The sequence below is a fragment of the Hipposideros armiger genome, unplaced genomic scaffold (genome assembly GCF_001890085.2).
Source record: "Hipposideros armiger isolate ML-2016 unplaced genomic scaffold, ASM189008v1 scaffold_24, whole genome shotgun sequence".
NCBI lineage: Eukaryota > Metazoa > Chordata > Mammalia > Chiroptera > Hipposideridae > Hipposideros > Hipposideros armiger.
The window spans coordinates 6,876,245-6,897,856 of NW_017731374.1; the positions used below are offsets into that span (position 1 = coordinate 6,876,245).

General features: G+C 52.9%; 1 protein-coding gene across 6 annotated transcripts in view; it reads left to right on the forward strand.

Annotated features, from left to right (window-relative positions):
* The window catches only part of COL27A1 (collagen type XXVII alpha 1 chain), a 141,578-nt gene that overhangs the window by 109,945 nt on the left and 10,021 nt on the right, over positions 1-21,612 (forward strand). For 5 of the 6 annotated variants that reach the window (XM_019635911.1, XM_019635910.1, XM_019635913.1 and 2 more), the window contains 22 exons: positions 2,196-2,249; positions 2,354-2,461; positions 3,540-3,593; positions 4,536-4,589; positions 8,144-8,200; positions 8,375-8,428; positions 8,986-9,039; positions 9,319-9,372; positions 9,822-9,875; positions 9,958-10,065; positions 10,501-10,608; positions 11,471-11,578; positions 15,121-15,174; positions 15,646-15,708; positions 16,116-16,169; positions 16,327-16,362; positions 16,481-16,498; positions 16,674-16,709; positions 17,024-17,050; positions 18,760-18,825; positions 19,706-19,874; positions 20,910-21,019. In XM_019635911.1, the coding sequence (XP_019491456.1) occupies positions 2,196-2,249; positions 2,354-2,461; positions 3,540-3,593; positions 4,536-4,589; positions 8,144-8,200; positions 8,375-8,428; positions 8,986-9,039; positions 9,319-9,372; positions 9,822-9,875; positions 9,958-10,065; positions 10,501-10,608; positions 11,471-11,578; positions 15,121-15,174; positions 15,646-15,708; positions 16,116-16,169; positions 16,327-16,362; positions 16,481-16,498; positions 16,674-16,709; positions 17,024-17,050; positions 18,760-18,825; positions 19,706-19,874; positions 20,910-21,019 (1,500 nt within the window). Of the gene's footprint in view, positions 1-2,195; positions 2,250-2,353; positions 2,462-3,539; positions 3,594-4,535; positions 4,590-8,143; positions 8,201-8,374; positions 8,429-8,985; positions 9,040-9,318; positions 9,373-9,821; positions 9,876-9,957; positions 10,066-10,500; positions 10,609-10,704; positions 10,795-11,470; positions 11,579-15,120; positions 15,175-15,645; positions 15,709-16,115; positions 16,170-16,326; positions 16,363-16,480; positions 16,499-16,673; positions 16,710-17,023; positions 17,051-18,759; positions 18,826-19,705; positions 19,875-20,909; positions 21,020-21,612 lie in introns of those variants that run through there. The other variant, XM_019635915.1, reaches the window with a different exon arrangement.

Consider the following 21,612-nt stretch of genomic DNA (forward strand, 5'->3'; position numbering starts at 1 on the left):
ACCCGGGAAGAGCACAATGATGGTGCCAATTTGGGCCAGTGAAGCAACGTCCTCCACAACTAGACTGAAGAACAAAACGACAACAACTTGTCTGTTCCCCTTCCCCCAATTCCCCAGTGCTGTTCCCATCCCCCAATTCCCCAATAAAACCTTAAAAAATAAATAAATAAAATAAAATAAAATAAAATAAAATTTTCTAATAGTCACATTTTAAATAGGTAAATAGATACAGGCTAAATTAATGTTAGTAACATATTTTATGTAGCCCAATATATCCAAAATACTGACATTTCAACATGTAATCAATATAAAAATTATTAATAAGATGTTTTACATTTTTATACTAAGTCTTTGAAATCCAGTGTGTAGTTTATACTTATAGCACACCTCAATTCAGATACTAAATTTTCATTAGACAAACTTGGTCTGCATTTAGATTTCATAAAATATGCAGTTGAAAATGTAGATTCGTACCCCAAGTTGTTCCAAACGTGCTTAAAACTTCCAATAACTGAATTGTTCATTTTAAAATTTAATTTTCAGTTAATTAAAATTTAATCAGATTAAGAATGCAGTTCTCCAGTCACAGCCACATGTAGCTAGGGACTACCATATTGGAGAGTGCAAAGCTAGTTTAAGACCTTCGTGTTAGAGATGGGGAAACTGAGGCACAGAGAAGGGAAGGGACTTGTCCCCGGGTCACGTGAGGACTTAAGCACCAGGATATAAGACAGTCTGTGCTTGGTCTTTCCAGGGCCACTACTCCTTTTTTTTTTGAGGGCCTCAGGGTGGTCTGACCAGCAGTTCCCTTTGGGACAGCCATCTTCTCCAATACAGTTTTGCCATATTCTGTCTTTTGAGCAGGATTTCTCCCTTGTGCTGAATCAAAGTCAGCCTCCCTGTAAGTTCCACCGTCTGGCCATCCTCAAGGCAGCTGCTGAAATCTGCAGACAGGAGTCAAGTCCATCTGGGTTAGCCCAGGTGTTTCCTTATTCCTCTAGGATCTCCTTCCTGCCCCTCCTCCATCATAATTAGTCAGTGCCTCCTCTTCGAGTACAATGCTGATTCCAAGATGGGACCATCACCTTCCTCATCCTCCAGCATGTGCCTCTGTTAATGCAGCCGAAGGGATTGAATCAAACCAACTCTTTAGTGCTTGCCAAGAACATAGATGTTCTTCCCAGATTCCTTTGATGCTTGGGCCTTGAAGGGACTGTCCTCTGGGGGCAGATGGGATGTTCCTTCCAAGCCAGGAATGCTGTGTGCCCTACCTACCACAACCCAGCTCTTGCAGCCACTCACCCCCACTGACCTGAATTTCCCTGACAACTGTGGAGACAAAACCGGATTGGCCCCCTTGGGGCAGAGCAGGGGAGAACAGGTGTTTGGGGATGCCTGAGGCAAGAGGGAGCAGAGCTGTCTGTTAAAGGGGGTATCCTGAGTACCCCAATGGGACAGTGGGGGAGGGCAGCTGATCTTCCCAGGACAATACTCCACTATGAGGAGCCCCTCCAGCCAGATCCCCTGAGAGAGGAGGACCCTGTCAGTGGGATGCAAGCTCAGGGCTTGTCAGAAGTGACTCCTGGCATGTCAGAGATGAGGGAGGACTTAGAACACCTCTCCTGCCTGCCTCATGTGACCAAGAGGCACCCTGAGCCCTGGACAGGGACTCAGACAGATCTGCAATGGAATCAGGGCCCGGCCATGGACCAGCAGGGGCCCTGGGCAAGTCATTTCCCCTTTCGGAGCTTCTGCTGATACCATCTATGGGAGGGGGTCTGAATCAGGCCTAAGGCTCAGGGTCACTGGGAGGCTGGAGCAATGCACAGCAGGCACAGGGAGAGAGCTCAGTGAAGAGCTCTGTACCCACTGGAACAGTCTGAGTGCCTAACAGTAACCATGACAACAGCCGTTTATCCAGCACTTACTATGGGCCAGGCACCTGTAAGCATGCTGCTGTATCACCAAGTTGGACCCTCAGCTCTATGAGGCAAATATGACCACAGTCCCCATTTCGCAGACAAAGACGCCAATCACAGGCGGTTAGGTCATGCTCAAGGGCACATGGGTAATGAGTGCAGAATCGGTTTTGAACCCAGGCAGTCAGCTTCCAGAGCGAGGGCTCTACTGCTGCATGGACCTGCCTCCACTGTCCCTCATTTTTCATCTTTCTCTTTCTCTTCTTCTCCCGTCAGGGTCCTGAAGGAAAACCAGGGAAGCAAGGCGAGAAGGGCCGGACCGGGGCCAAGGTAGGATCCCCCTACCTCCTCCTGCCGTGATCTGCCCGTGTCCCCTCCCCTCCCCCACCTCCCTCCAGGGGCCTGGTAACAGCCTATCTCTTCTCGTGCTGCAGGGTGCCAAGGGCTACCAAGGACAGCTGGGTGAGATGGGCACCCCTGGAGACCCCGGACCCCCTGGCACCCCAGGCCCTAAAGGGTCCCGGGGCAGCCTGGGACCAACGGTGAGAACACTCTGGGTGGGGTGGGGTGGGGTCAGGCATGAAGCAGAGGGGCCCAAAGGCAAAAAGGGAGGTATCGCCCTTCCAACCGTTGGCCGAGCACCTGGGTGACCCTTGTCCCGGCCACTTCTTTTGAATCACGGATCCCTTTGGGAACCTGCAGAAGCTGCAGCTCCTGGAAAAGTGCACACAACACAAAGTATTTCTTGCAATTTGAAAGGAACTGTGGGTCTCCTGAAGACCCAGACTTACAAGCCCTGCTGTTGGGGTGAGGAGAGGGAACCAGGCCCTTGGGCATATGTTTAATTGAACAAGTTTTCCCACGGGCAGTGCATTCATGAGGATCACGGTGAAGCTGCTGCAGCTCCCTGGATGACTCTGAGGGGATCCCAGGCCATTGCTGGCCTGCCCTGAAGGAAGGTCCACTGAGGGATGGCGCAGCTGCAGGGGGAAGGGGACCCCAAGGGGAAGCAAGGGAGGGGGCAGATGAGGAAGACACAGCATGTCCAGGTTACTCGTGTGTGCTGGTAAACAGCTGTGCTGGTCTGTGGCACTTGCCCATTTCCGTGGTGGAAATGCTGTCACCAGGGCTGATTTCAAGCTACCAACATGACATCACTGAATGAGAGGTTGGGAGGAGACGCACAGTAGCGTTCCATTATCTCGTAATTCCACTGCACAGATTCAATAGACGTGATAACCTCCTGACCATAGGTAATAAATAGAAAATAGAAAATAATTAGGAAGGGGTGAGTTTTAATATTTGTCATCTTTATTTTTGATAAAATTGTTTTAACTGTAAGCTCATATAATTTAATTTTTCATAACTGTTCTGTTTAACAACTGGCTCTCACGAACCACTGGAGCTGGGAGAAGGGAGGACTGGGGGAAGGAGGGGAGCTCCAGGGAAGAGGGGACGGTGCCACGTGCTCTCCATCTCGCCCTCTGGCCTGGGTTCTGGGTGGAGTGGACGTGCCGGGCGGCTGGGCTGAACTGGGCTGAAGCCTGGGGCTGAGACCGAGCTTGAGTCCATGCTGTGAAAGCCACACTGCATACCAACGCCAGCCACCTCCTCCCGTAGGGTGCTCCAGGACGGATGGGAACCCAAGGAGAACCGGGACTGGCTGGCTACGATGTAAGGAGATCTCACCTCTCCGTCTCTCTGAAACTGTTCTGCAGGCCTGGTGCTTCCCCTACTGCCTCCCAGCCTGGGGGGCAGCCCTTGAGCCATTGTAGATTCAGGGACCCCAGGAAGCTGTTAGTCCCACAGACCAGGGTAGGAGTCAAGGACCACTGGTGGCCAGGCAGGAGTGGGGTGGACAGAGGGAGGTCTTCCCTCACTGTGTCCTGGATGAGTCCTTCCTCCGATTGTAGGTAGCCTATGTCCTAGTCTCTGTGCAAGGGAAGAGCCTTAGCCCATTTTGCATCCAAGTTGGCACCCCGTTAGAGGTGGCTGAGCCAAACTCACATTACACATCTGGGAGACCAGGCCTCAGAGACACATGGGGCTTGCTCAAAAAGGGAAACTGAGGTTTGGGGAGGTTAAAGAACATGTGTGCAAGGCCTGCCAGCTTGTTAAGTTAATGGTGGTATCCAGTGACTGGAAGAGATACAGCAGGGAGGTGGGAAAGAGGAGAGGAGAACAGAAGAGAGAGAGGGCAAAAGAGATGGAAACTGGATGGGGGTTGGTGCCTGGAACCCACAGAGGAATCTACATGTGCGGTTCAGGCCACGGCCTGGGAAAGTCCGCTGAGGCAAGCAGTCCGCCTCTGCCCCTGCCCCGGAGGACACAGCTGGCTCTCTTGAGATCTTGTGCCAGGGTGGGGAAGGTAGGGTCCCCAACCATCCAAGTGGGCTCTCCCCTTAGAGGTATACCTGGGACCCACATGGCATGGCTGGGAGGGCACAGCCCAGAGAAGCATGGGGCCTGCTCAGCGTTACACAGTGAGTTGGGGCAGAGTCAGGACCCAGTTGCACAGCCCAGTGTCTCCATCTTCCTGTGCTTCATCACATGGCCCCCCCAAATCCTTGCACCCCCACGCTCTCACCTCCTGCCTTGTCTTCTTGTTTCCTGCAGGGACACAAAGGCATCGTGGGACCCCTTGGACCTCCTGGACCAAAGGGTGAAAAGGTGGGTGTTTGGTTGTAGGAAGCAGCTGCTCTCTGGTATCCAGGCTGGCATGAGCAAGCCCCTGGGGCACTGTGGCTGGGACAGCGTGGGAAGTTCATGGCAGGCTCTCCCCTGCTCATACCATGGCCAGCCAGGACGCAGGAGCCATTCGATCTCCATTCAACACAGATGTATTGGGTATCGTCTCTGTGCCCAGCACCAAAACAAAAACGGATACAGTTCCTGCTCTCCTGGGGCTTCTAGTTCAGCAGCGGAAATGGACTTCCGTCATGGAATGACCGACACTGTATAATTCCATCATCTGCATGAACGTGGGAATTGAAGCCTTGCTGGTGAGGGAAATCCCCTAGCCAGAGCCAAGAGAGGGCGAGGGAGAGGCGTGACAAGTGCCAGCGTTTCACGGCCAGGCAGGGACGACGGAGGCAGAGGGAAGGCATGTCCATTCCCCACCCTGCGGCTCCAGATTCGGTAGAAGAGAGGAGCTGTTAGAAGGAACCTTGCTGATGGTTGCGTCCTGCCCCACTGCGCAGGTGGGCATGTAGGGGGTCAGAGGTCCAAGGCGTCGGGCCTGGGTCACCTCCCAAGGCAGTGCTCAGCTGGCCCTGGGACCCATCTCTGAGTCCCACATTAGTAGTTCTGAGCGCCTCCTTCCTTCACTCCCTCCTCTCCTGAGGGCTCAGCTGGAAATTCTGCAGGCAGGCGGCCGCTCCTGTCTCCTTGCCCCTCTGCCTCTCCAACCCGTCTTTATTTTGCTGAGTCAGCTCCCCACTAACTACATCCCGCTGTGGGTGAATCACCCTGGCCTGGCTTGCTCTTCAGCGGGCCCATTTGTCCTTGGAGAAGGACAGATCTGCCATCAGAGTGAGCCACAGGCCTTGACATCCCACAGGAAGCTGCAGAACTGCAACTCCGTGCTCAGAGTCCCTCCTCGGCCTTCGTGTCTGCCAGGGCTGGTGCAGGAGGGGTTAACACAGACTGTAAAATAAGGGGGAGCCTCCTCTCTGGGCCATCTGCAACCCCAGAAATAGTCCCTGTGGCTGCTGAGAATGGGACCCAAACCCCAAATCTGCCCTAAGCCTGCCAGGGCCTTAGGTGGGGCCCCAGGATTCCCTGAGCCTTGATTGCCTCATCCGTTAAGTGGGTGGGTACCTTGGGCAGGCTAAGCGTGACATTACCTATGTATCAGACAGAGGCATTTTTTTTTTACTTACATGGTGCTACTAGTTGGGTCACTCATCCGGCTATGCAAAAGGTATTTATGGATTTGTAATGATTTATTTAGTGTGCTCTTGGCCCTGAGCAGGGGGCTGTGGAATGATGCCCGAAAGAGCTCAAAAATAAAAATAGTCACACACATGAATAACCAGCCACAAGCTGGGTGGTACTGGGAGAGGAGAGCGCAGACTCCCAGGGAGATTCCTCAAAGCAGGAGGGCCATCGTGTGCCAGCTCTTCCCCTAGGACTTGTCCCGAATCCTTGCCACGACCCCAACACGGAGGTATCAGCGTCCCAGATGACAGGCGGGGAAACTGAGTCTCCACAATGCTCAGGGACTGGCTCAGGAGGAGTGGGAGGGTGGCAGGGCCAGGATTCAGACTCGGTCTGATGGAGGCCCTGCTTCCCAGGCTGGAAACAGACGCTTAGATTAGCGAATACGCTGTTCAGCTTGAAAATGTGGGGCGTGTGTCTACAAAAGTGGTGACCAGAGGGACTGAGGAGATGGGATGGGACTTTGGGAACAAGGAGAGGGTGACGGGGGTCTCCACTGGGTTTCTCGTGCTAAAAATATATCCTCAAACCACAGCCTCAATGTGGGGGAAGAGGAGGGGCATCTCTACAGTTGGCTTTTGGCCCAGACTTCCCCGTGATTCCTGTGTGGGCTTGGCTAAGACCCTGCCCTCTCTGGGCCTCAGTTTCCCCATCTGTAAAATGGAGCCAATAGTCGTAGCAGCATAGGGATGCTGTATGGATTCTGTAAAACAGTGTATGAAGCATACCTCATGGAGTGCCTGGCACATTGAACACACTTAGGTAAACATGGCCCCCTCCCCCAAAGCCTCCTGTCCAATTACCTCCCTCCACAGCGGGACAAAGAGCCGCAGAAAGCGGGCAGGGCAGGGAGGGAATCCCCATTCCCTGGGCCACCCCCCCTGGATACAACTGGTTCTAGGCCTGAGGCCGAGTCCCTCCCACCTTCAGCCTCTGACCACAGGAGCCACAGAGGCCCTGGGCCAAGGCGCGCCTGCCACCAGCCCTGGGGACTGATTCGGGCCTGGGACAGGCTCCAGCCCCAGGCACGGCTCCCCTTCTGCCTCTCAGGCCTCCCCTGTAATCCCTGCAGACAGTGAGGTGGCTCAGGGGTACCCTGGCTTAAGCCCCCTGCCCAGAATGTGCCCCCTTGGGAGGTAACACCAATTTTCTGGGGCTGGAACACTCTGGGCCCTGAGCTTCTGCCACTTGCAGTTCTGTATGTGTCTTCCCTGCAGCTGGCACATGACGTCCAGCCACCTGTCCCGCAGGTGGACCGGGGCCCAGGGTGGCCTGCCGTGGCCCGAGGATGTCTGCTCTAAACTCTGACCACACCCATGCCACACATCTTCCCTGCTGTTATTATTATCAACAACAGTGATTTTCATGGCCATCTACTGAGCCCCTACTCTGCACAGTAGCGGTCTGAGAGCTGAGTGTGCCTTTCCTCCCTGGGTCCTCAGAGCAGCGCTGCGAGGCATCACAATCCCATCTGCAGGCAGGAAACTCTCTAATGGACACGATCCCTGAGTTGGTCCCCTCCTGAGTGCAACCTGGGGCAGCCCAGGGCCTTCTCGGGGGCTTCCATCAAGAGTAGGAGGCTCAGGCTCGAGCTGGTTCTTGGCCCACGTTCTCCCAGTAAGGGTCGGAGAAAGGGACTGAACAACTCTGAGCAGCTCCCATCACCTGTCTGTCACAGTGTCCTCATCTGTAGAATGGGGATGATAATAGTGTGCCTGCATCATAGCGTTGCTGGGAGGACTCAGTGAGTACCTACATGCAGCCCGTGGCAGTGCCCATGTGCGCCAGCTGTTAGAATTATTGTCACTCCGTGCTGAGCACCACACAGGGACTTCTGCATCATTTCATGGAATCCCTACCACACCCTCGTGGGTATCACCATTGTCCCCTTCACCCCACATCACCCCCATTCCCCAGCTGAGAAGAAGAGCTCCGAGACAGGAAGGTTCCTATTGAAGGTTTGATCCACTGGTCCTGTGCAAAGCCGGTGTGACCACAGTCTCTACTGAAGCTACATGGGTCTCAGCCGAGGGGTGCCCAGTTGGGGTGGGGGGTGGGTAAAGAGCACTGTTTTGTGTTCCACATTCCTGGTCCCACACCCAGGTCTGGCTTTGACCCTATGTGTGCCCCTTCCCTCTCTGTTCTCGGTGTCCCTGTTTGTAACCCTAAGTAGGCTGGGCGTCATCTCTGATGAGGGCCCTCTCGGCCTCATTGTGGAGCGTCTGGAATTCTCCAAATTAACCAGGAATACAAGGTTTGTCCTAAAGCTGCTTCTGTGTCCACAGGGGGAGCAGGGTGAGGACGGCAAGGCCGAGGGGCCCCCCGGGCCACCTGGAGATCGGGTAAGTCTCCCCCAACATCCATCTCCTAGACCAAGGTCAAGATGCAGCCCAGCCGCCTGCTGTGTGGGGAAGGGGAGGCTGTGAACGCTACCGAGGGTGTGGCCAGCGAGGCCCAGGTCAGATAATAGCCCCTGGACCTGGTGGCCCATACTTACTGTTGTCCTTGTCATTCAGGGCCCTGTGGGCGATCGAGGAGACCGTGGGGAACCAGGGGACCCTGGATACCCTGTAAGTATCAGAGCCCCTACCTGCTGGCAGCAGTGGGAGTGTTATAAGAGAGCATTCCTGAGCCCCAAACCCCTGCAACCTGGAATCAGAACAGCCTTCACCAGCAGACAAGCCCTGCCTCCCACCATTAGTGTCCAGGCTTGAAACACAATTTATTAAAAAAGGGCTCGGGGTGTAACTCATCCTGAAAGGGGAAGGGTCTGAGACCTTCCCTGAGGGAGGGAGAGGAGGAGGTTGGGGAGAGAGATCCCTCCCTTCCGAGGGCCTCTGTCTCCCCATCTGTGGCCGGGAATGGCTCTCCCAGCAGAAGCAATGGACAGAAGCAGGAGACAAGCCACTGAATGAGCACCAGGTCCTCATCAGGCTCTTGACCGCCCCTCTGTCCTCGCTGGTGGGGTTATTATTTCACCCGTTTTGCAGACGAGGACGCTGAGGCTCACAGGGACAATGACACTAGGAAGAGCGAGGGCTTCCCAGGGCTCTTCCAGGTTGGAAGTTACCGTGGCCCCCAGCCCTTGCAAGATGGGCCCCCTTACCTGTCTCTCCTTGGCTTCTAGGGACAGGAGGGTGTACAAGGCCTCCGTGGAAATCCGGGCCAGCAGGGCCGACCCGTGAGTGGTACTTCCTGTCCTGTCCCCCTCCTGCCCTGAGTGGGGGTGGAATCGCTGTGGGGGAATTAAAGAACCGGGCCTTTTAAAGTTTAAAGGGACCCTCCCTGCAGGAGGGCCTGGGGCAGCCCATTGTGGTTTCTTCTGCCCTGACCCTGGGGGCACCCCCAGAGCCTGCACCCCCAAACCCCTCCCCACCCCTCCCCCTCCAGGCGGAGACTGGCCACCCTCCCCGGGAGAGAATCCTGGGGCTGCCTTGCGTCATCTCACCTTGGTTTGCAGGGGCATCCGGGACCCCGGGGGCGGCCGGGACCCAAAGGATCGAAAGGGGAAGAGGTAAGAGGGCTGGGTGTCCACAAGGGAGACTGAGGCCCTGAGAAGGGGAAAGACTGGCTCAAGCTCACAGCCAGGGGGAGGCAGCGCTGGGAGAGGATGAGAAAGAGAAGGAACCACGGGGAGGATCAAATGGACCAGCCAGCCGTGGGCTCAGGCTCCCACAAGCAAACTGCCAATGCCCAGAGCCTCTGCAGCGGGGGAGCCCGTGAGGGGCCAGCCCAGAGCAGGGCCAGTGACAACACTCGTAGGTTCCAAGGCCAGCTCTGCCCCTAGGCTTCCAGACCAGGGCGCTTGGGCCCATTTGCAGATTCAGATGCTGAGGCCCTAAAGGTGGAGGGGGCAGGGCCCAGCCACTTAGGGGCCCATGATCTTCTCAATACCCCCCAATTCTAGAGCTCCTAGGGTTTCTTCTCCAGGCAGTCTCTGTCACATGCCCCTTGATTTTTCAGGGACCAAAGGGAAAGCAAGGCAAGGCTGGGGCACCAGGACGGAGGGGGACCCAGGTGAGTGACCCACAGCTGCTCCTCTCCCTCCCACCACCCTGCCCTCCCCAGAAGTCCTCACCAGCTTCTTGTGTACCCTCAGGGCCTGCAGGGGCTGCCCGGGCCCCGGGGCGTGGTGGGGAGACAGGGCCCTGAAGGTGTCGCTGGACCAGACGGGCTTCCTGGCAGGGACGGTCAAGCAGGACAGCAGGTGAGCAGGACTTGGAGTTATCAGATGGCATCTCCATTTGAGCTGGGGGCAGGGGTGTGCTTCCATGAGCCAGTAGGAGCCGGTTGGGAAACTTGGATGGAGCAGAACCAACATTTCCAGAAGTCCCCTGTGTGAGCAGTCGCCTCATCCTTGGGACCTGGGAGCGTGGCCCTCCTGACTGCCTGTCCTCTATGCTAGTCCCCAGAAGGTCATCCCCTGCCCAGTGGATGAGCTTCTGGTTTTTAAGATCCCTCCCCTTCCCTATTTGCAAGTCCTCAGCTGCTCTGGCCCACTGGTCAGCCACCCTCCTAACATAGGCCAATGGCCTCCATCCTGGAGCTCCACCTAGAGTCCACCCAGGCGTTGAGCCATCCTGCCTTCGTTGCTGCATTTCCTGAAGCATACGAGACCCTCCTTTGCTCTCTTTCTTTACAGGGGGAGCAAGGAGACGATGGGGACCCTGGCCCCATAGGCCCTGCTGGGAAGAGAGGAAATCCAGGTGTGGCCGGCTTACCTGGAGCACAGGGACCCCCAGGGTTTAAGGTCAGATATTTGTTAATCTACCTAGCCACCCTTTCTGCCTCAGTACTAACTGTAATGATATTGACTATAATGCTGACACGGGCACTCATGTTCCAGGGCCTGTGTGAAAATGGAGTCCATATTGTTGACCTTTCTCAGAGGTTCTTGTCCCAAGCTTGAACCTGACTTAAAGGAAATTTTGTCCAGGTAGCTATAAATACTGCCCCTTACCAGGCAGGCCCTCAGCCCTCAACGGGTTGTTGAGCTGTCCTTGGGCACCCTCTGGTGGGCTTTTGTGGAACAGTAGCTGTTGCTTGCCACGGGGACCCTCCTCCAAGGCATCTGTTTAGAAAGCTTCCTTGAACGACATGGTCGGGGAGGCCACCATGAGTCAGTCTGAGCCCAGAGCTAGATACTGAAGGAAGGTTGAGATGGATGAATCAGGCGTGGCTCTTGCCATTCCTGAACTTGAGGTTTAGCTGGGGGAAGGTTGGGACCCTCTGTCAGGACAGCAGGCAGAGGGAGAGGTGGCCTTGGCCCATGGAGCATTTAAAGAGGAAAGGGCGGAGGTGGCATTCTAGCAGGAGGAACAGCATCAGTAGAGGTGTGCAGGTGGGAACTGCATGGTCTGTTGGGAAGAAACAATTAAAAGGAGAGGCAGCGTAGGAGAGTAAAGAAGTGGGACCTTGACGACCAGAGTAAGGAAAGAGACTTTCCTTTTAAGGAGGCTGAAGTTTTGAGGCCCCACCAGGCCTCTATTTGAGCCCCAGCATCCTGAGATCTTAGCTGAACCTCTGGAATCACTGTTCTGTCTCTCCTAGGCACCCCTGTCCCCCAGAACCATTTTCCCCTTTGACTGGACATTTTGGTGTTTTTCTTTAAGGGTGAAAGTGGGTTACCTGGGCAGCTGGGTCCCCCCGGCAAACGAGGGACAGAGGGCGGAACAGGGCTTCCTGGGAACCAGGGTGAGCCTGGATCCAAAGGCCAGCCGGTGAGTGAACCCCAGGAAATAAACATGTGCACATGCTCACATGCACCCACAAACACTCATGTTCACACATGTGCCCACGTAGACCCAGAAGCCACCTGCCAGCCCTGTGAGAAGGGCAGAGCAATCCTCTCTCAGGGCACCAGATACCATTCTGCCTCCCCGGAGTGGGAGGAGGCCGAGAAGTGAGACCTGAGTGGTCGCTTCAGAATGAGGACAGGTGGGTCACAACCAGATAAAAAGCCTTATGACCATTAAAGAAATTGAATCTGTAGTTTAAAAGTTTCCCACAAAGAAAATGCTGGTAAATTTAGTAAATATTTCTGGAAGAAATAATACCAATTTCACATAAACTCTTCCAGAAAATTGAAGAGGAGGGACTACTGCTCAACACATTCTATAAAGCTAGCGTTACCCTGATGTCAACGTCAGACAAAGACATTACAAGAAAAGAAAACTACAGACCCATCTACCTCATAAATATAGATATAAAAATTATTCGTACAATTTTACAAAAACAAATCTAAGACTATGTAAAAAGGATAGTACATCTAGATTAAGTGAGATTGATCCTCGGACTGCAAGGATGGTATAACATTTGAAAATAAATCAGTATAATTCACCATATTAACAAACTAAAAAAGAAAACCAATTAAAACGTCTCAGTCGATACAGGAAAAGCATTTGACAAAATGCAACTCCATTTCTGATTAAAAACAACAACAACAAAAAAAAACTCTCAATAAATTTGGTATAGAACTTTCCCAACTTGATAAAGGGTATCCATGAAAAACCTACAGTTAACATCATACTGAATAGTGAATGACTGAACTTTTTCTCCAGGGAAAGTTCCCGCGATTGAAAATCTAACTCTGTAAGCGGAGGGCAGGGAAAAACTGAAGAAAGAAGCTAGCCAGTCCAGCCTGGTGATTAATAGCGTTTGTTAAGGGAAACTTACATACGAGGCCTGTCTTGGGCAGCTGCAGTCTAGATGGATATCTGTACCACTTGGCAGCCACCAAAGTATTGGATAGGGTAAACGGGGGAATAGTCACGGGTACTAGTACGTGAATGCTACCAGGTATGAGAAATTACTTTACATGCTTGACCAGGTGAGGACAACAGCCTATTCCAGGAAGCAGGATGGAGTGGGAAGCCAGGGAGGGGTACTGATTTATGTCAGCACGAACATCGATTGCTATCAGACAGTCTCTGAGGGGGGTTGTGGTAAGTAATCTCCCCCTTCTGGCCCCAGCCCAGCTCGTGGTCTGGCAGCAAACACGTCATGGAACAATCTCTTCTCCGCACCCAAAGAGCAAAAACAAAGATACTGTTCTCACCACTTCTCTTCAGCGTTGTACTGGCAGTTCTAGCCAATGCAGTAAGAAAAGAAAAATAAATAAAAGGCATTCATATCAGGAAGAAGAGAAGCTTTTCATTTGTAGATGAAATGATTATTTATGTAGAAAATCCAATGGAATCTACAATAAAGCTGCTAGAATAAATGGGTTTAGCAAAATGGCAGGATACCAGATCAATATGCACAAATGAATGTATTTCTATATGCTAGCCACAAGCAATTGGAATTTGAAATCTAAAAAGCTATACTATTTACAATAGCATAGAGATATAAAGTACTTAGAGATATCTGACAACAGGTATACAAGACACGTGCATTGAAAACTATAAAGCGTTGCTGAGATAAATTGAGGAAGACCTAAATATGGAGATATTTACTGTGTTCATTGGTCAAAAGACTCAATATTGTTAAGGTGTCAATTTTCGTTAAGTTGGTTTATGGAGTCAATACAATCCCAGTCAAAATCTCATTAGGCTTTTTTCCTGAGGAAAATAACAAGCAGATTTTGAAGTTCATTTGGAAATGCAAAAGACCTAGAATTAACCAAAATAACTTGTAAAAAGAAGAGCAAAGTTGGGAGACTAACAGCAGTGATTTCAAGACTTATTATAAAGCTACAGTAATCAACAAGGTATGGTGGGGCCATAAATATACTAATAGATCAAAAGAACAGAATAGAGAGTCCAGAAACATATTCACACATATATGGACAACTGACTATTTTTTTTAAATTGGGGAACAGTGTGTTTTTCCAGGACCCATCAGCTCCAAGTCAAGTAGTTGTTTCAATCTAGTTGTGGAGGGCACAGCTCAGTGGCCCATGTGGGGATCAAACCGGAAACCGTGATGTTATTAGCACTGTGCTCTAACCAACTGAGCTAACCAGTCACTCCCTGAACAACTGATTTTTGACAAAGGCACAAAAGCAATTCAGTGGAAACAGAATAGTCTTTTTCAGCAAATGGTGCTAGAACAGTTGCATACCTCATACGATGTACAGAAATTAACTCAATATGGATTACACACCAAATGTAAAACCTAAAATGGTAAAACTTGTAGAAGAAAGCATAGAAGAAAAACCTTTGAGACCTTGGGTTATACGAAGATTTCTTACATATGACACCAAAAGCATGATCCATAAAAGAAAATTTGATCAATTGGACTTCATCAAAATTCAAAACTTTTGCCCCTTGAAAGACACTGTTAAGAGAATAAAAAGACAAGTCACATACTAGGAGAAAGTGCAAATCATATTTCGTAAAGGGTAAGTCCTCTATGTATAAAGAACTTACTTGCAAAGCTCAATAATAAGAAAAACAGCCCAATTAAAAAAAATTGGGTAAAAGGTTTGGTAGACACTTTAAAAAAAGATATACAGATGGCAACTAAGTACATGAAAAGAAGATCGGTATCACTGCTCATTAGGCAAATGCTCACAAAAACCATAATGAAATGCTACACCTAGTAGATGGGCAAAAATTTTAAAATTCTGTTGGCAAGGATGTAGAGCAACTGGAACTCTCATTCTCTGCTAATAGGAATGCAAATTGGTATGACCACTTTGGAAAACAGTTGGGCAGTTTCTTTAAAAGTTAAGCATACATCTACCGTATTATCCAGGCCTCTGGAATCTTTCCTACCTGGATCTAGCATGCTACCCAACAGAACAGCTGTGTGACTTTGAGCAAGTTCTTGTCCTCTCTGAGCCTCGGTTTCTCATCTGTGAACAGGGCATATTGTGCCTCCCCAAGCTGATATGGGAACACGCATGCATGATGGGTGGTGCATGCAAAGTGCCTGGCACATAGCAGGCCCTCAGCTAGTGGGGTTACTTCTAGGGGATCATGCCTTAATAATGCTTTTGAGATGGGTTGGGCAGAGTTTGTGGGTCCTTTCATTCTCTTCCTTGAAGACTGGGATAGGAGGTCCTAAGTGTTCTAGAGTTCCTTGTAGAATCCCTGAGCTAACCTCTGCTTTCTCATCTGACAGAGAGCGCAGGCTCCTGTCCTCTGGGAGCCCAGGCTGAACTGGCCACGAGTTTGTGAACTGTTCATTCATATTTGATTGTCTCATGATAGAGTAGCTGATGTCCCTGGGGAGAAGGCAGGCCCAGTGGTCCTGGGTGACTGTCCAGGCACCCTTGTCCTGGCCCCACTCATCCCATCTCATCCTACTCTCCCCACAGGGTGACTCTGGTGAGATGGGCTTCCCAGGAATGGCTGGCCTCTTTGGACCCAAGGTACAAATTCTCACTCCACATTGTTCCTGTTGGGGTCCCATCCACCCACCTACTTGTTCATTCATTCATTCAACAAATATTTCTCAAGCACTTACAAGGTGGGTTGGCACATAACCAGAATCAAGCATGAGCATCCTTTCCACATTCCAGCCAACCTGGGTTCCACGCCCAGTTCCACCATTTACCTGCCTAAGGCAAGTCACTTGGTCTCTCCAAGCCTCAGTTTCCTCATCTATAAAATAGGCAAAATAGCAGTAGAGGAGCACCAGACACATGCACCACATAGCCCTGAGCCTGCACACTTGTCCCTGCTTAATAATTGTGGACATTGGTTACTGTTCCTGGGACCTCTCAGGCAAGGCCTCTCTTGACAGGGAGGGCAAAGGTTGGCCAGACCCCAGGGGTGAGGGAGCAGCTGGGGCCTCTACCAGTGGCCACTGGACACAGATAGCCTTCCTCTGCCTCCTGCAGGGCCCTCCGGGAGACATTGGCTTCAAAGGCATCCAGGGCCCTCGAGGGCCTCCTGGCTTGATGGTGAGTCCCCTTCCTGTCTGTCCCAGCGAGGACAGTCACCCCAGGTCCGAGGCTGGCCAGCCATCGGCTAGGTGGATGCATGTCCTCCTCCGCCTGCTCCTTCAGTCTTGAGCCCCCCTCTGCCTATCGTCTTCCCCCCACTTCCATACCTTCGCCTCTGCTGTTCCTACCAGCTGGGCTGCCATCCTCCCTGTCTTTCACCTGCTCTCCTCCCCGCTCCACTCTTGTAGCCTCCCCGCCCCGCAAGGAGCAGAAGAGGGGCTGAGGAGGTTCATGGCCTGGCCCCTGCTTGAGGGGGTCTGCATTCTGTTCCCTCGGGACACTCAGGCTGCCCGCTACCCTCCTGCCCCTGTGACTATTCCCCAGGCCCTGGGACAAGGACACACAAGCGTTTCTCTCTCCTTTAGGGAAAGGAGGGCATCATTGGGCCCCTCGGAATCCTGGGACCTTCGGGACGCCCGGTATGTGCAGGAGGTTGGCCAAAGACTGCTGGTTCCCCTTGCCTTCCTGGCTCCAGATTGTCTCTGTGACCCAGGGCTAGCCTGAGCCTCAGTTTACCCATCTGAGAAATGGGGCTTCCTTCTGAGCCCTCTCTCACTAGGCCATGGTTTATTGCAGGGTCCGAAGGGTGACAAAGGTAGCCAAGGGAACTTGGTAAGTGGATGGGCTCGGGGGCAGTGCTACAGAGGGTGGAGGAAGGAGAATTCCATGTGGGGAGTGTGGCTCAGCCCCGGTCCCCTAACTCTCTCTCCCTGCTTCTGTCTTCCTCCAGGGATTGCAAGGTCCGAGGGTGAGTGGGCTGGGGTGTGAGGGCTGGTGGGAAGGGGATTGGGGGGGCGGGCACTCTGTACCCATCTATGCCAGGGTCACCATTGTCCCTGGGTCTTAGGTCTGCTCCAGGAGGCCTAGGGTGGGGGGAGGTAAAGGCCTTTGACCAGGGCCTCACTGTTCTCCTCTTCCTCCAGGGTCCTCCTGGCCCCAGAGGGCGACCTGGCCCACCGGTAGGTAACTGTGTACTTGGTGCCCATTGAACTCTGTGCAGGTGGCGGGGTTCCTTTAAATGAGACCCAAGGCTTTGCCTGCAGACCCTTGTTTTGGTCCTGATGATACAGCACTCATAAGCTTCTTGTAGTACATAGGCTTCTAGGAGAGTGGAGACCAGCCCTGGTGGGGCCAGGCCTCCATGAGAATGTAGACCAACCCTGGCCTCCAGGAGAGCTGAGCCCAGCTTGGTGGGTCCTCGCATGCCCTGACAGCCCCCAGGACTCTAGCCCCCAGTCCCCATTAAATACTGACCCAGGCTCTTCTTTTGCAGGGTCCTCCAGGGAGCCCTATCCACTTTGTAAGTTGGAGAACATTCTCTTTTGTCTAGTTGGGTAAGACCGGGGGTAGTTTGGCAGCTGACCCCAATCTGGCCACGGTGGCTGGACCCCTAAGCTAGGCCTGGGGATGCCCATGTCCTTTTGTCGTTCCATATTGAACCCTGGACACGGAAGCACCAGAAAGAGCCCTGAGCCGGGAGGCAGGACACCCAGGTGTGAGCTGGAACGTGCCCTGACTGTGAACCCAGGAACACACTCCCAACAGCGGGGCTCCCGGGTCCTGCTCGCACACTCGGTGCAGATCAGCTAATTTGCTGATGATTCTTCCACATCAGATTCTGAGTCCAAAGAGAGTGCAGATGGGGGTACCTGCATTCCTCCCTGGTGGGCACTGCAGTCCCGTCTGAAAGCGTGGCCCGCCCCAAGCCCTCCGATGAGTCTTTCCTCGTTTTACCACTGGGCTGATTGACGGGTAGAACCAGGCCCTGACAGTGTCCCAGGAAGTGGCCAAGGGGAAGGGCTGAAGGCAGCAGGGACCCTTGGGCACGAGCCACTTGGAATCTCTGCTCTTGTCACCTCAGCTTCTCACTGGCCCCTCCTGCATTGTCCTCAACAACGGAATTACCTGGCCTTTCTTCTGCCCTTCCCCTAGTCCTCCTCCTCAGTAAGGAAGCCAGATAAGGGAAAGCGAAGAGACCCAGGAAAAAACCCTTTCCCGCTAAAGAAAGGAACATTAGAGTGTTTTCAGTTTTTTAAAATACCAACCTAATCTGCTGAGTGCTTGTTATATGCTAGACACCGTTAGAAGTGCTTTTCGTGTATTAACTCCCTTTATTCCTCTCAATAGTTCACTATCAGTTTTATCATCAAGCCCATTTTCAAGAGGAGAGAACTGAGGCAGAGCAGTTAAACAACTTGCCCTAGATGATGCGGTTAATACGTAGCAAGGCTTGGATTTGAACTTGAGAAGTGCATCATCAGAGTCCCAGCTGTGGACCCCAATCCTGGCTTTTACTCACTGTCAGAGTCAGCCCCTCACCGTTTTCATGGCAAGACTGAGGCTATGCACCTGACAAGCCTAGTGTGAGGGATGGAGGTCCAAGTGTACGTTAGATAGTACAGTGCAAGCCAGTGGAGAAAACGGGCAGGGTTTCTCAATTGCAGCACTGCTGACCTTTGGGACCAAATGATTCTTTGCTGGGAGTGACTGTCCTGTGTAGTGTAGGTTATTCAGCATCATCCCTGGCTTCTACCCACTAGATTCCAGTAGCACTCCCTCCTCCAGTTGTGACAGCCAAGAAGGCCTCCAGATATTACCTAATGCCTCTAGGGGGCAACATTGCCCCTGGCTGAGAACCACTGGAAGAGGAGTTAGCCAGATGGTGCATTGGAGGGAGGAAGGGTGTTCCAGGAGATCGGAGCAGCATGTGCAAAGACCCCATGGCTAGATAGAGCGTGGCACTTAGGAACTTAGAAATACGGTCGTGTGCCTGGTGCACAGAGCAATGGAGAGCTATCGAAGTGCCTGAGGAAGGGAGTGGCAGGGCCACCAGCTCTGACTCTGTAAAAGGGAGAAGGACAGAGTTCCACAAAGGGCATGTGACTTGGCCATGTTCTGCAGGGAAGGTCGGGGGGAGAGCTTGTGCTCAGATATCTGGCACTCCTGCTTGGTGGGCCTGGTGGGGGTAGGGGGAGGGCAAGATACACACCCTGTCTTCTGCCTGCACAGCAACAAGATGACCTTGGGGCAGCTTTCCAGACGTGGATGGACACTCATGGAGCACTGAGAGCAGAGGTACTGCCAAGAGCGTTTCCTGGGGGAAACAGAAATAATGGCTCACATGCGGTCAATGCCCTCCACGTGGCCTGCACTGAACGTTTCATAGCCCTTGATGGCATCGCACAGCCATAAATGAGGGAGGGTTGTTGCTGAGGCTCAAAGTGGATGGCGACAAGTCCAAGATCACAAGGCCAGTCCCTGAGCCCTTTGCCTTCCTCCAAGGCCCTCTCAGGGTATCAGTTCTTGCTGGCCTGAGTCAGGAAGCAATGCTTGCTTGGCCCAGAGCCCACAGCAGCCTGTGGTTCTGTCCCACCATCCACCAGGAGCAGGAAGCTCATGGTCATCCCACAGGGCTCTGCTAAGACCTTCACCTGTGGTCAACTCAGCTCCAAGACTCCAGGCTGAGAAGGCCCTCAAGTGTCCTCTAGTCGAGCCTCTGCCAGGAGTGCCCTGTGCTGCCTTGTCTCCATCCCATGACGGGGAGCTTCCCCTGCTCTCAGCTCAGACATTTCTACTTATTCCCTGAGCTGGATGCCAGGGAAAGGCGATGCCCAGTCGGCTCTCAGCCACGCCTTCTGGAAGGATTTGGGCCATTCATTCCCCAGTGTTATGCACACCTTGTCTGCCTCGCTTGTGGAGGCCTGTCCATCTTAGACCAGAGACTAGGCTGACCCTCCACCCTCAAGCCTCTAGTCCCTCATGGCAATACCCCACCTGTCTGTCCATGTCCCCCAGTTTCTGTTAAGCAGAGGGAGACCCAACCTCTGTTCCAACATGGCCCTGGAGACTCAGAGATGTCTCCCAAGTATCAAGAACTTGGGGGCTGTGGAGGCTCAGACCTTGGGCCTAGGCAGGACCTCAAGGGGCTGATGGCTCCCCTCTCTCCTCATGATAGGTTTACAGCCATCCGGACCGGCTGGTGCTGGACCAGGGAGGGGAGATCTTTAAAACCTTACACTACCTCAGCAACCTCATCCAGAGCATTAAGACACCCCTGGGCACCAAAGAGAACCCCGCTCGGGTCTGCCGGGACCTTATGGACTGTGAGCAGAAGATGGCCGATGGTATGAGGGCCTGTGGGGTCTGAAGAGAGGACTTTCTGCCCCAAGAGTAGAATGGGGTGGGGCCAGGGGGTTCCGGGAGGAGCTGGGGGAGATAGGACCTTTGAGCCTTGGCTCATCGTGGCCCAGTTTCTGTCCTTGGAGAGACAGGTACGTGGTCAGTCATTTATTCACGCAACAGTCACTGCAGGCTTTGTGCTTCCTGGGGCATGAGGATATAGTGGGAAACCCCAAGGAGTGCTTCTACCTTCCTAGAGCCCACAGATACACAAGCTGGGGTGGCCATTTCAGTACAGTGAGACAAGACCTGTGGCAGAAAAAGCCCCCCCAGGGCTAGGATAGGATGGGAACAGGTGGGGCAGTGCTCAGCACCTCATCCAACTCTCTTCTTTCCCTGTGAGTTGATGTGGTACCATGGAAGGGCCACAGCTTTGGAGGCAGACAGACCTGGGTTCGAATGTAAGCCTTGCCTCTGACTTGGCACAAGCCTGTGAGCTGGGACAAGCCACCTCACTGCAACTCTTCCTCTGCTGCACAAGAAAGTGGATGAGTGGCCGGTCGTTCCACTCTTTCAGCTGTGGGGACTTTGGCTCCCTTGGAAGTCTGATGGGGAAACCAGATGCCAGCAGAGCAGCCTGGCTAATGGGCTGGAAACCCTGGCTCCTGCCCCTCTCTATTCAGCCCGAGAAGGATCACCAGCCTTGATGGAGAAGCCACCCCACTAGATAATCCCTAAATCCCTTGGGCAAGTGGCTCAGCCTCTCAACCTCAGTTGTCCCTTCTGTAAAGTGGACATTTCCCAATAGCATTAGGTCAAGTGCTCAGCCATCTGCTGCTCTGGGGGCTCTGCCAGCTGTGAGCTTGGCTCAGAGATCTGTGGCTCACAGGATCCCTTTTCTGCTCCACCTCCCATGATTTCATGCACGACTGGGGCTCAGCAGGTCACAAGGTGCAGGGTTCACCTACAGAACCAAGCCCTGGGCTCCTCCCCACATACATACACCACCACCCCATCCCCCGATCCCATGCTGCCTGCAGGAACCTACTGGGTGGATCCAAACCTTGGCTGCTCGTCCGACACCATCGAAGTCTCCTGCAACTTCACACATGGTGGACAGACGTGTCTCAAGCCCATCACAGCCTCCAAGGTACCGACCTGCTCCCTGTCCCCCACCAGCTGGCCCTCTCTACCCGCACTTTGCCCTGGGCCACAGCTCACCCAGGTTTTGGTCTTGCCACTTGGTGTTGGGAAAGTCATCTCCTCTTTCCAAACCTCAGTTTCCTCATCTATAAATTGGGGATACATTTTTCTATAGTTGTGGTTTCCAACCCCTTTTGAGTTGTATGATACTCATTCAACTTCATATAGAACTTTCTGCCTAATACCTAAAACAACATAGTTGGCCAAGCTGGCCTGGCTTGGAGAACCATGAGCCATCAGCACAAAATAAGTCAGCATAAGGCTCCCCTGGGATATGTTGCCGGAATTGTGTGTGCAAACATTAAGCAGATGTTCACTGCCCGCTTACCAGGTGCCTGTCTCTGGACTGAGAATTTTTGGTGGGTCAGGGCGACTCAACAGCCAGCCAAGACAGGTGGTGGCAGTGGGGCATGACCATTCTCTCGCCCAGGGTACTCTCCGTGCATTGTGGGTCTGTACTTTCAGCAAGCACGGATGATCCGTGCTGTAGTAAGAAATGACTGCAGGGGAGGCAGGAACCAGAGCACCTTGCATCCCATC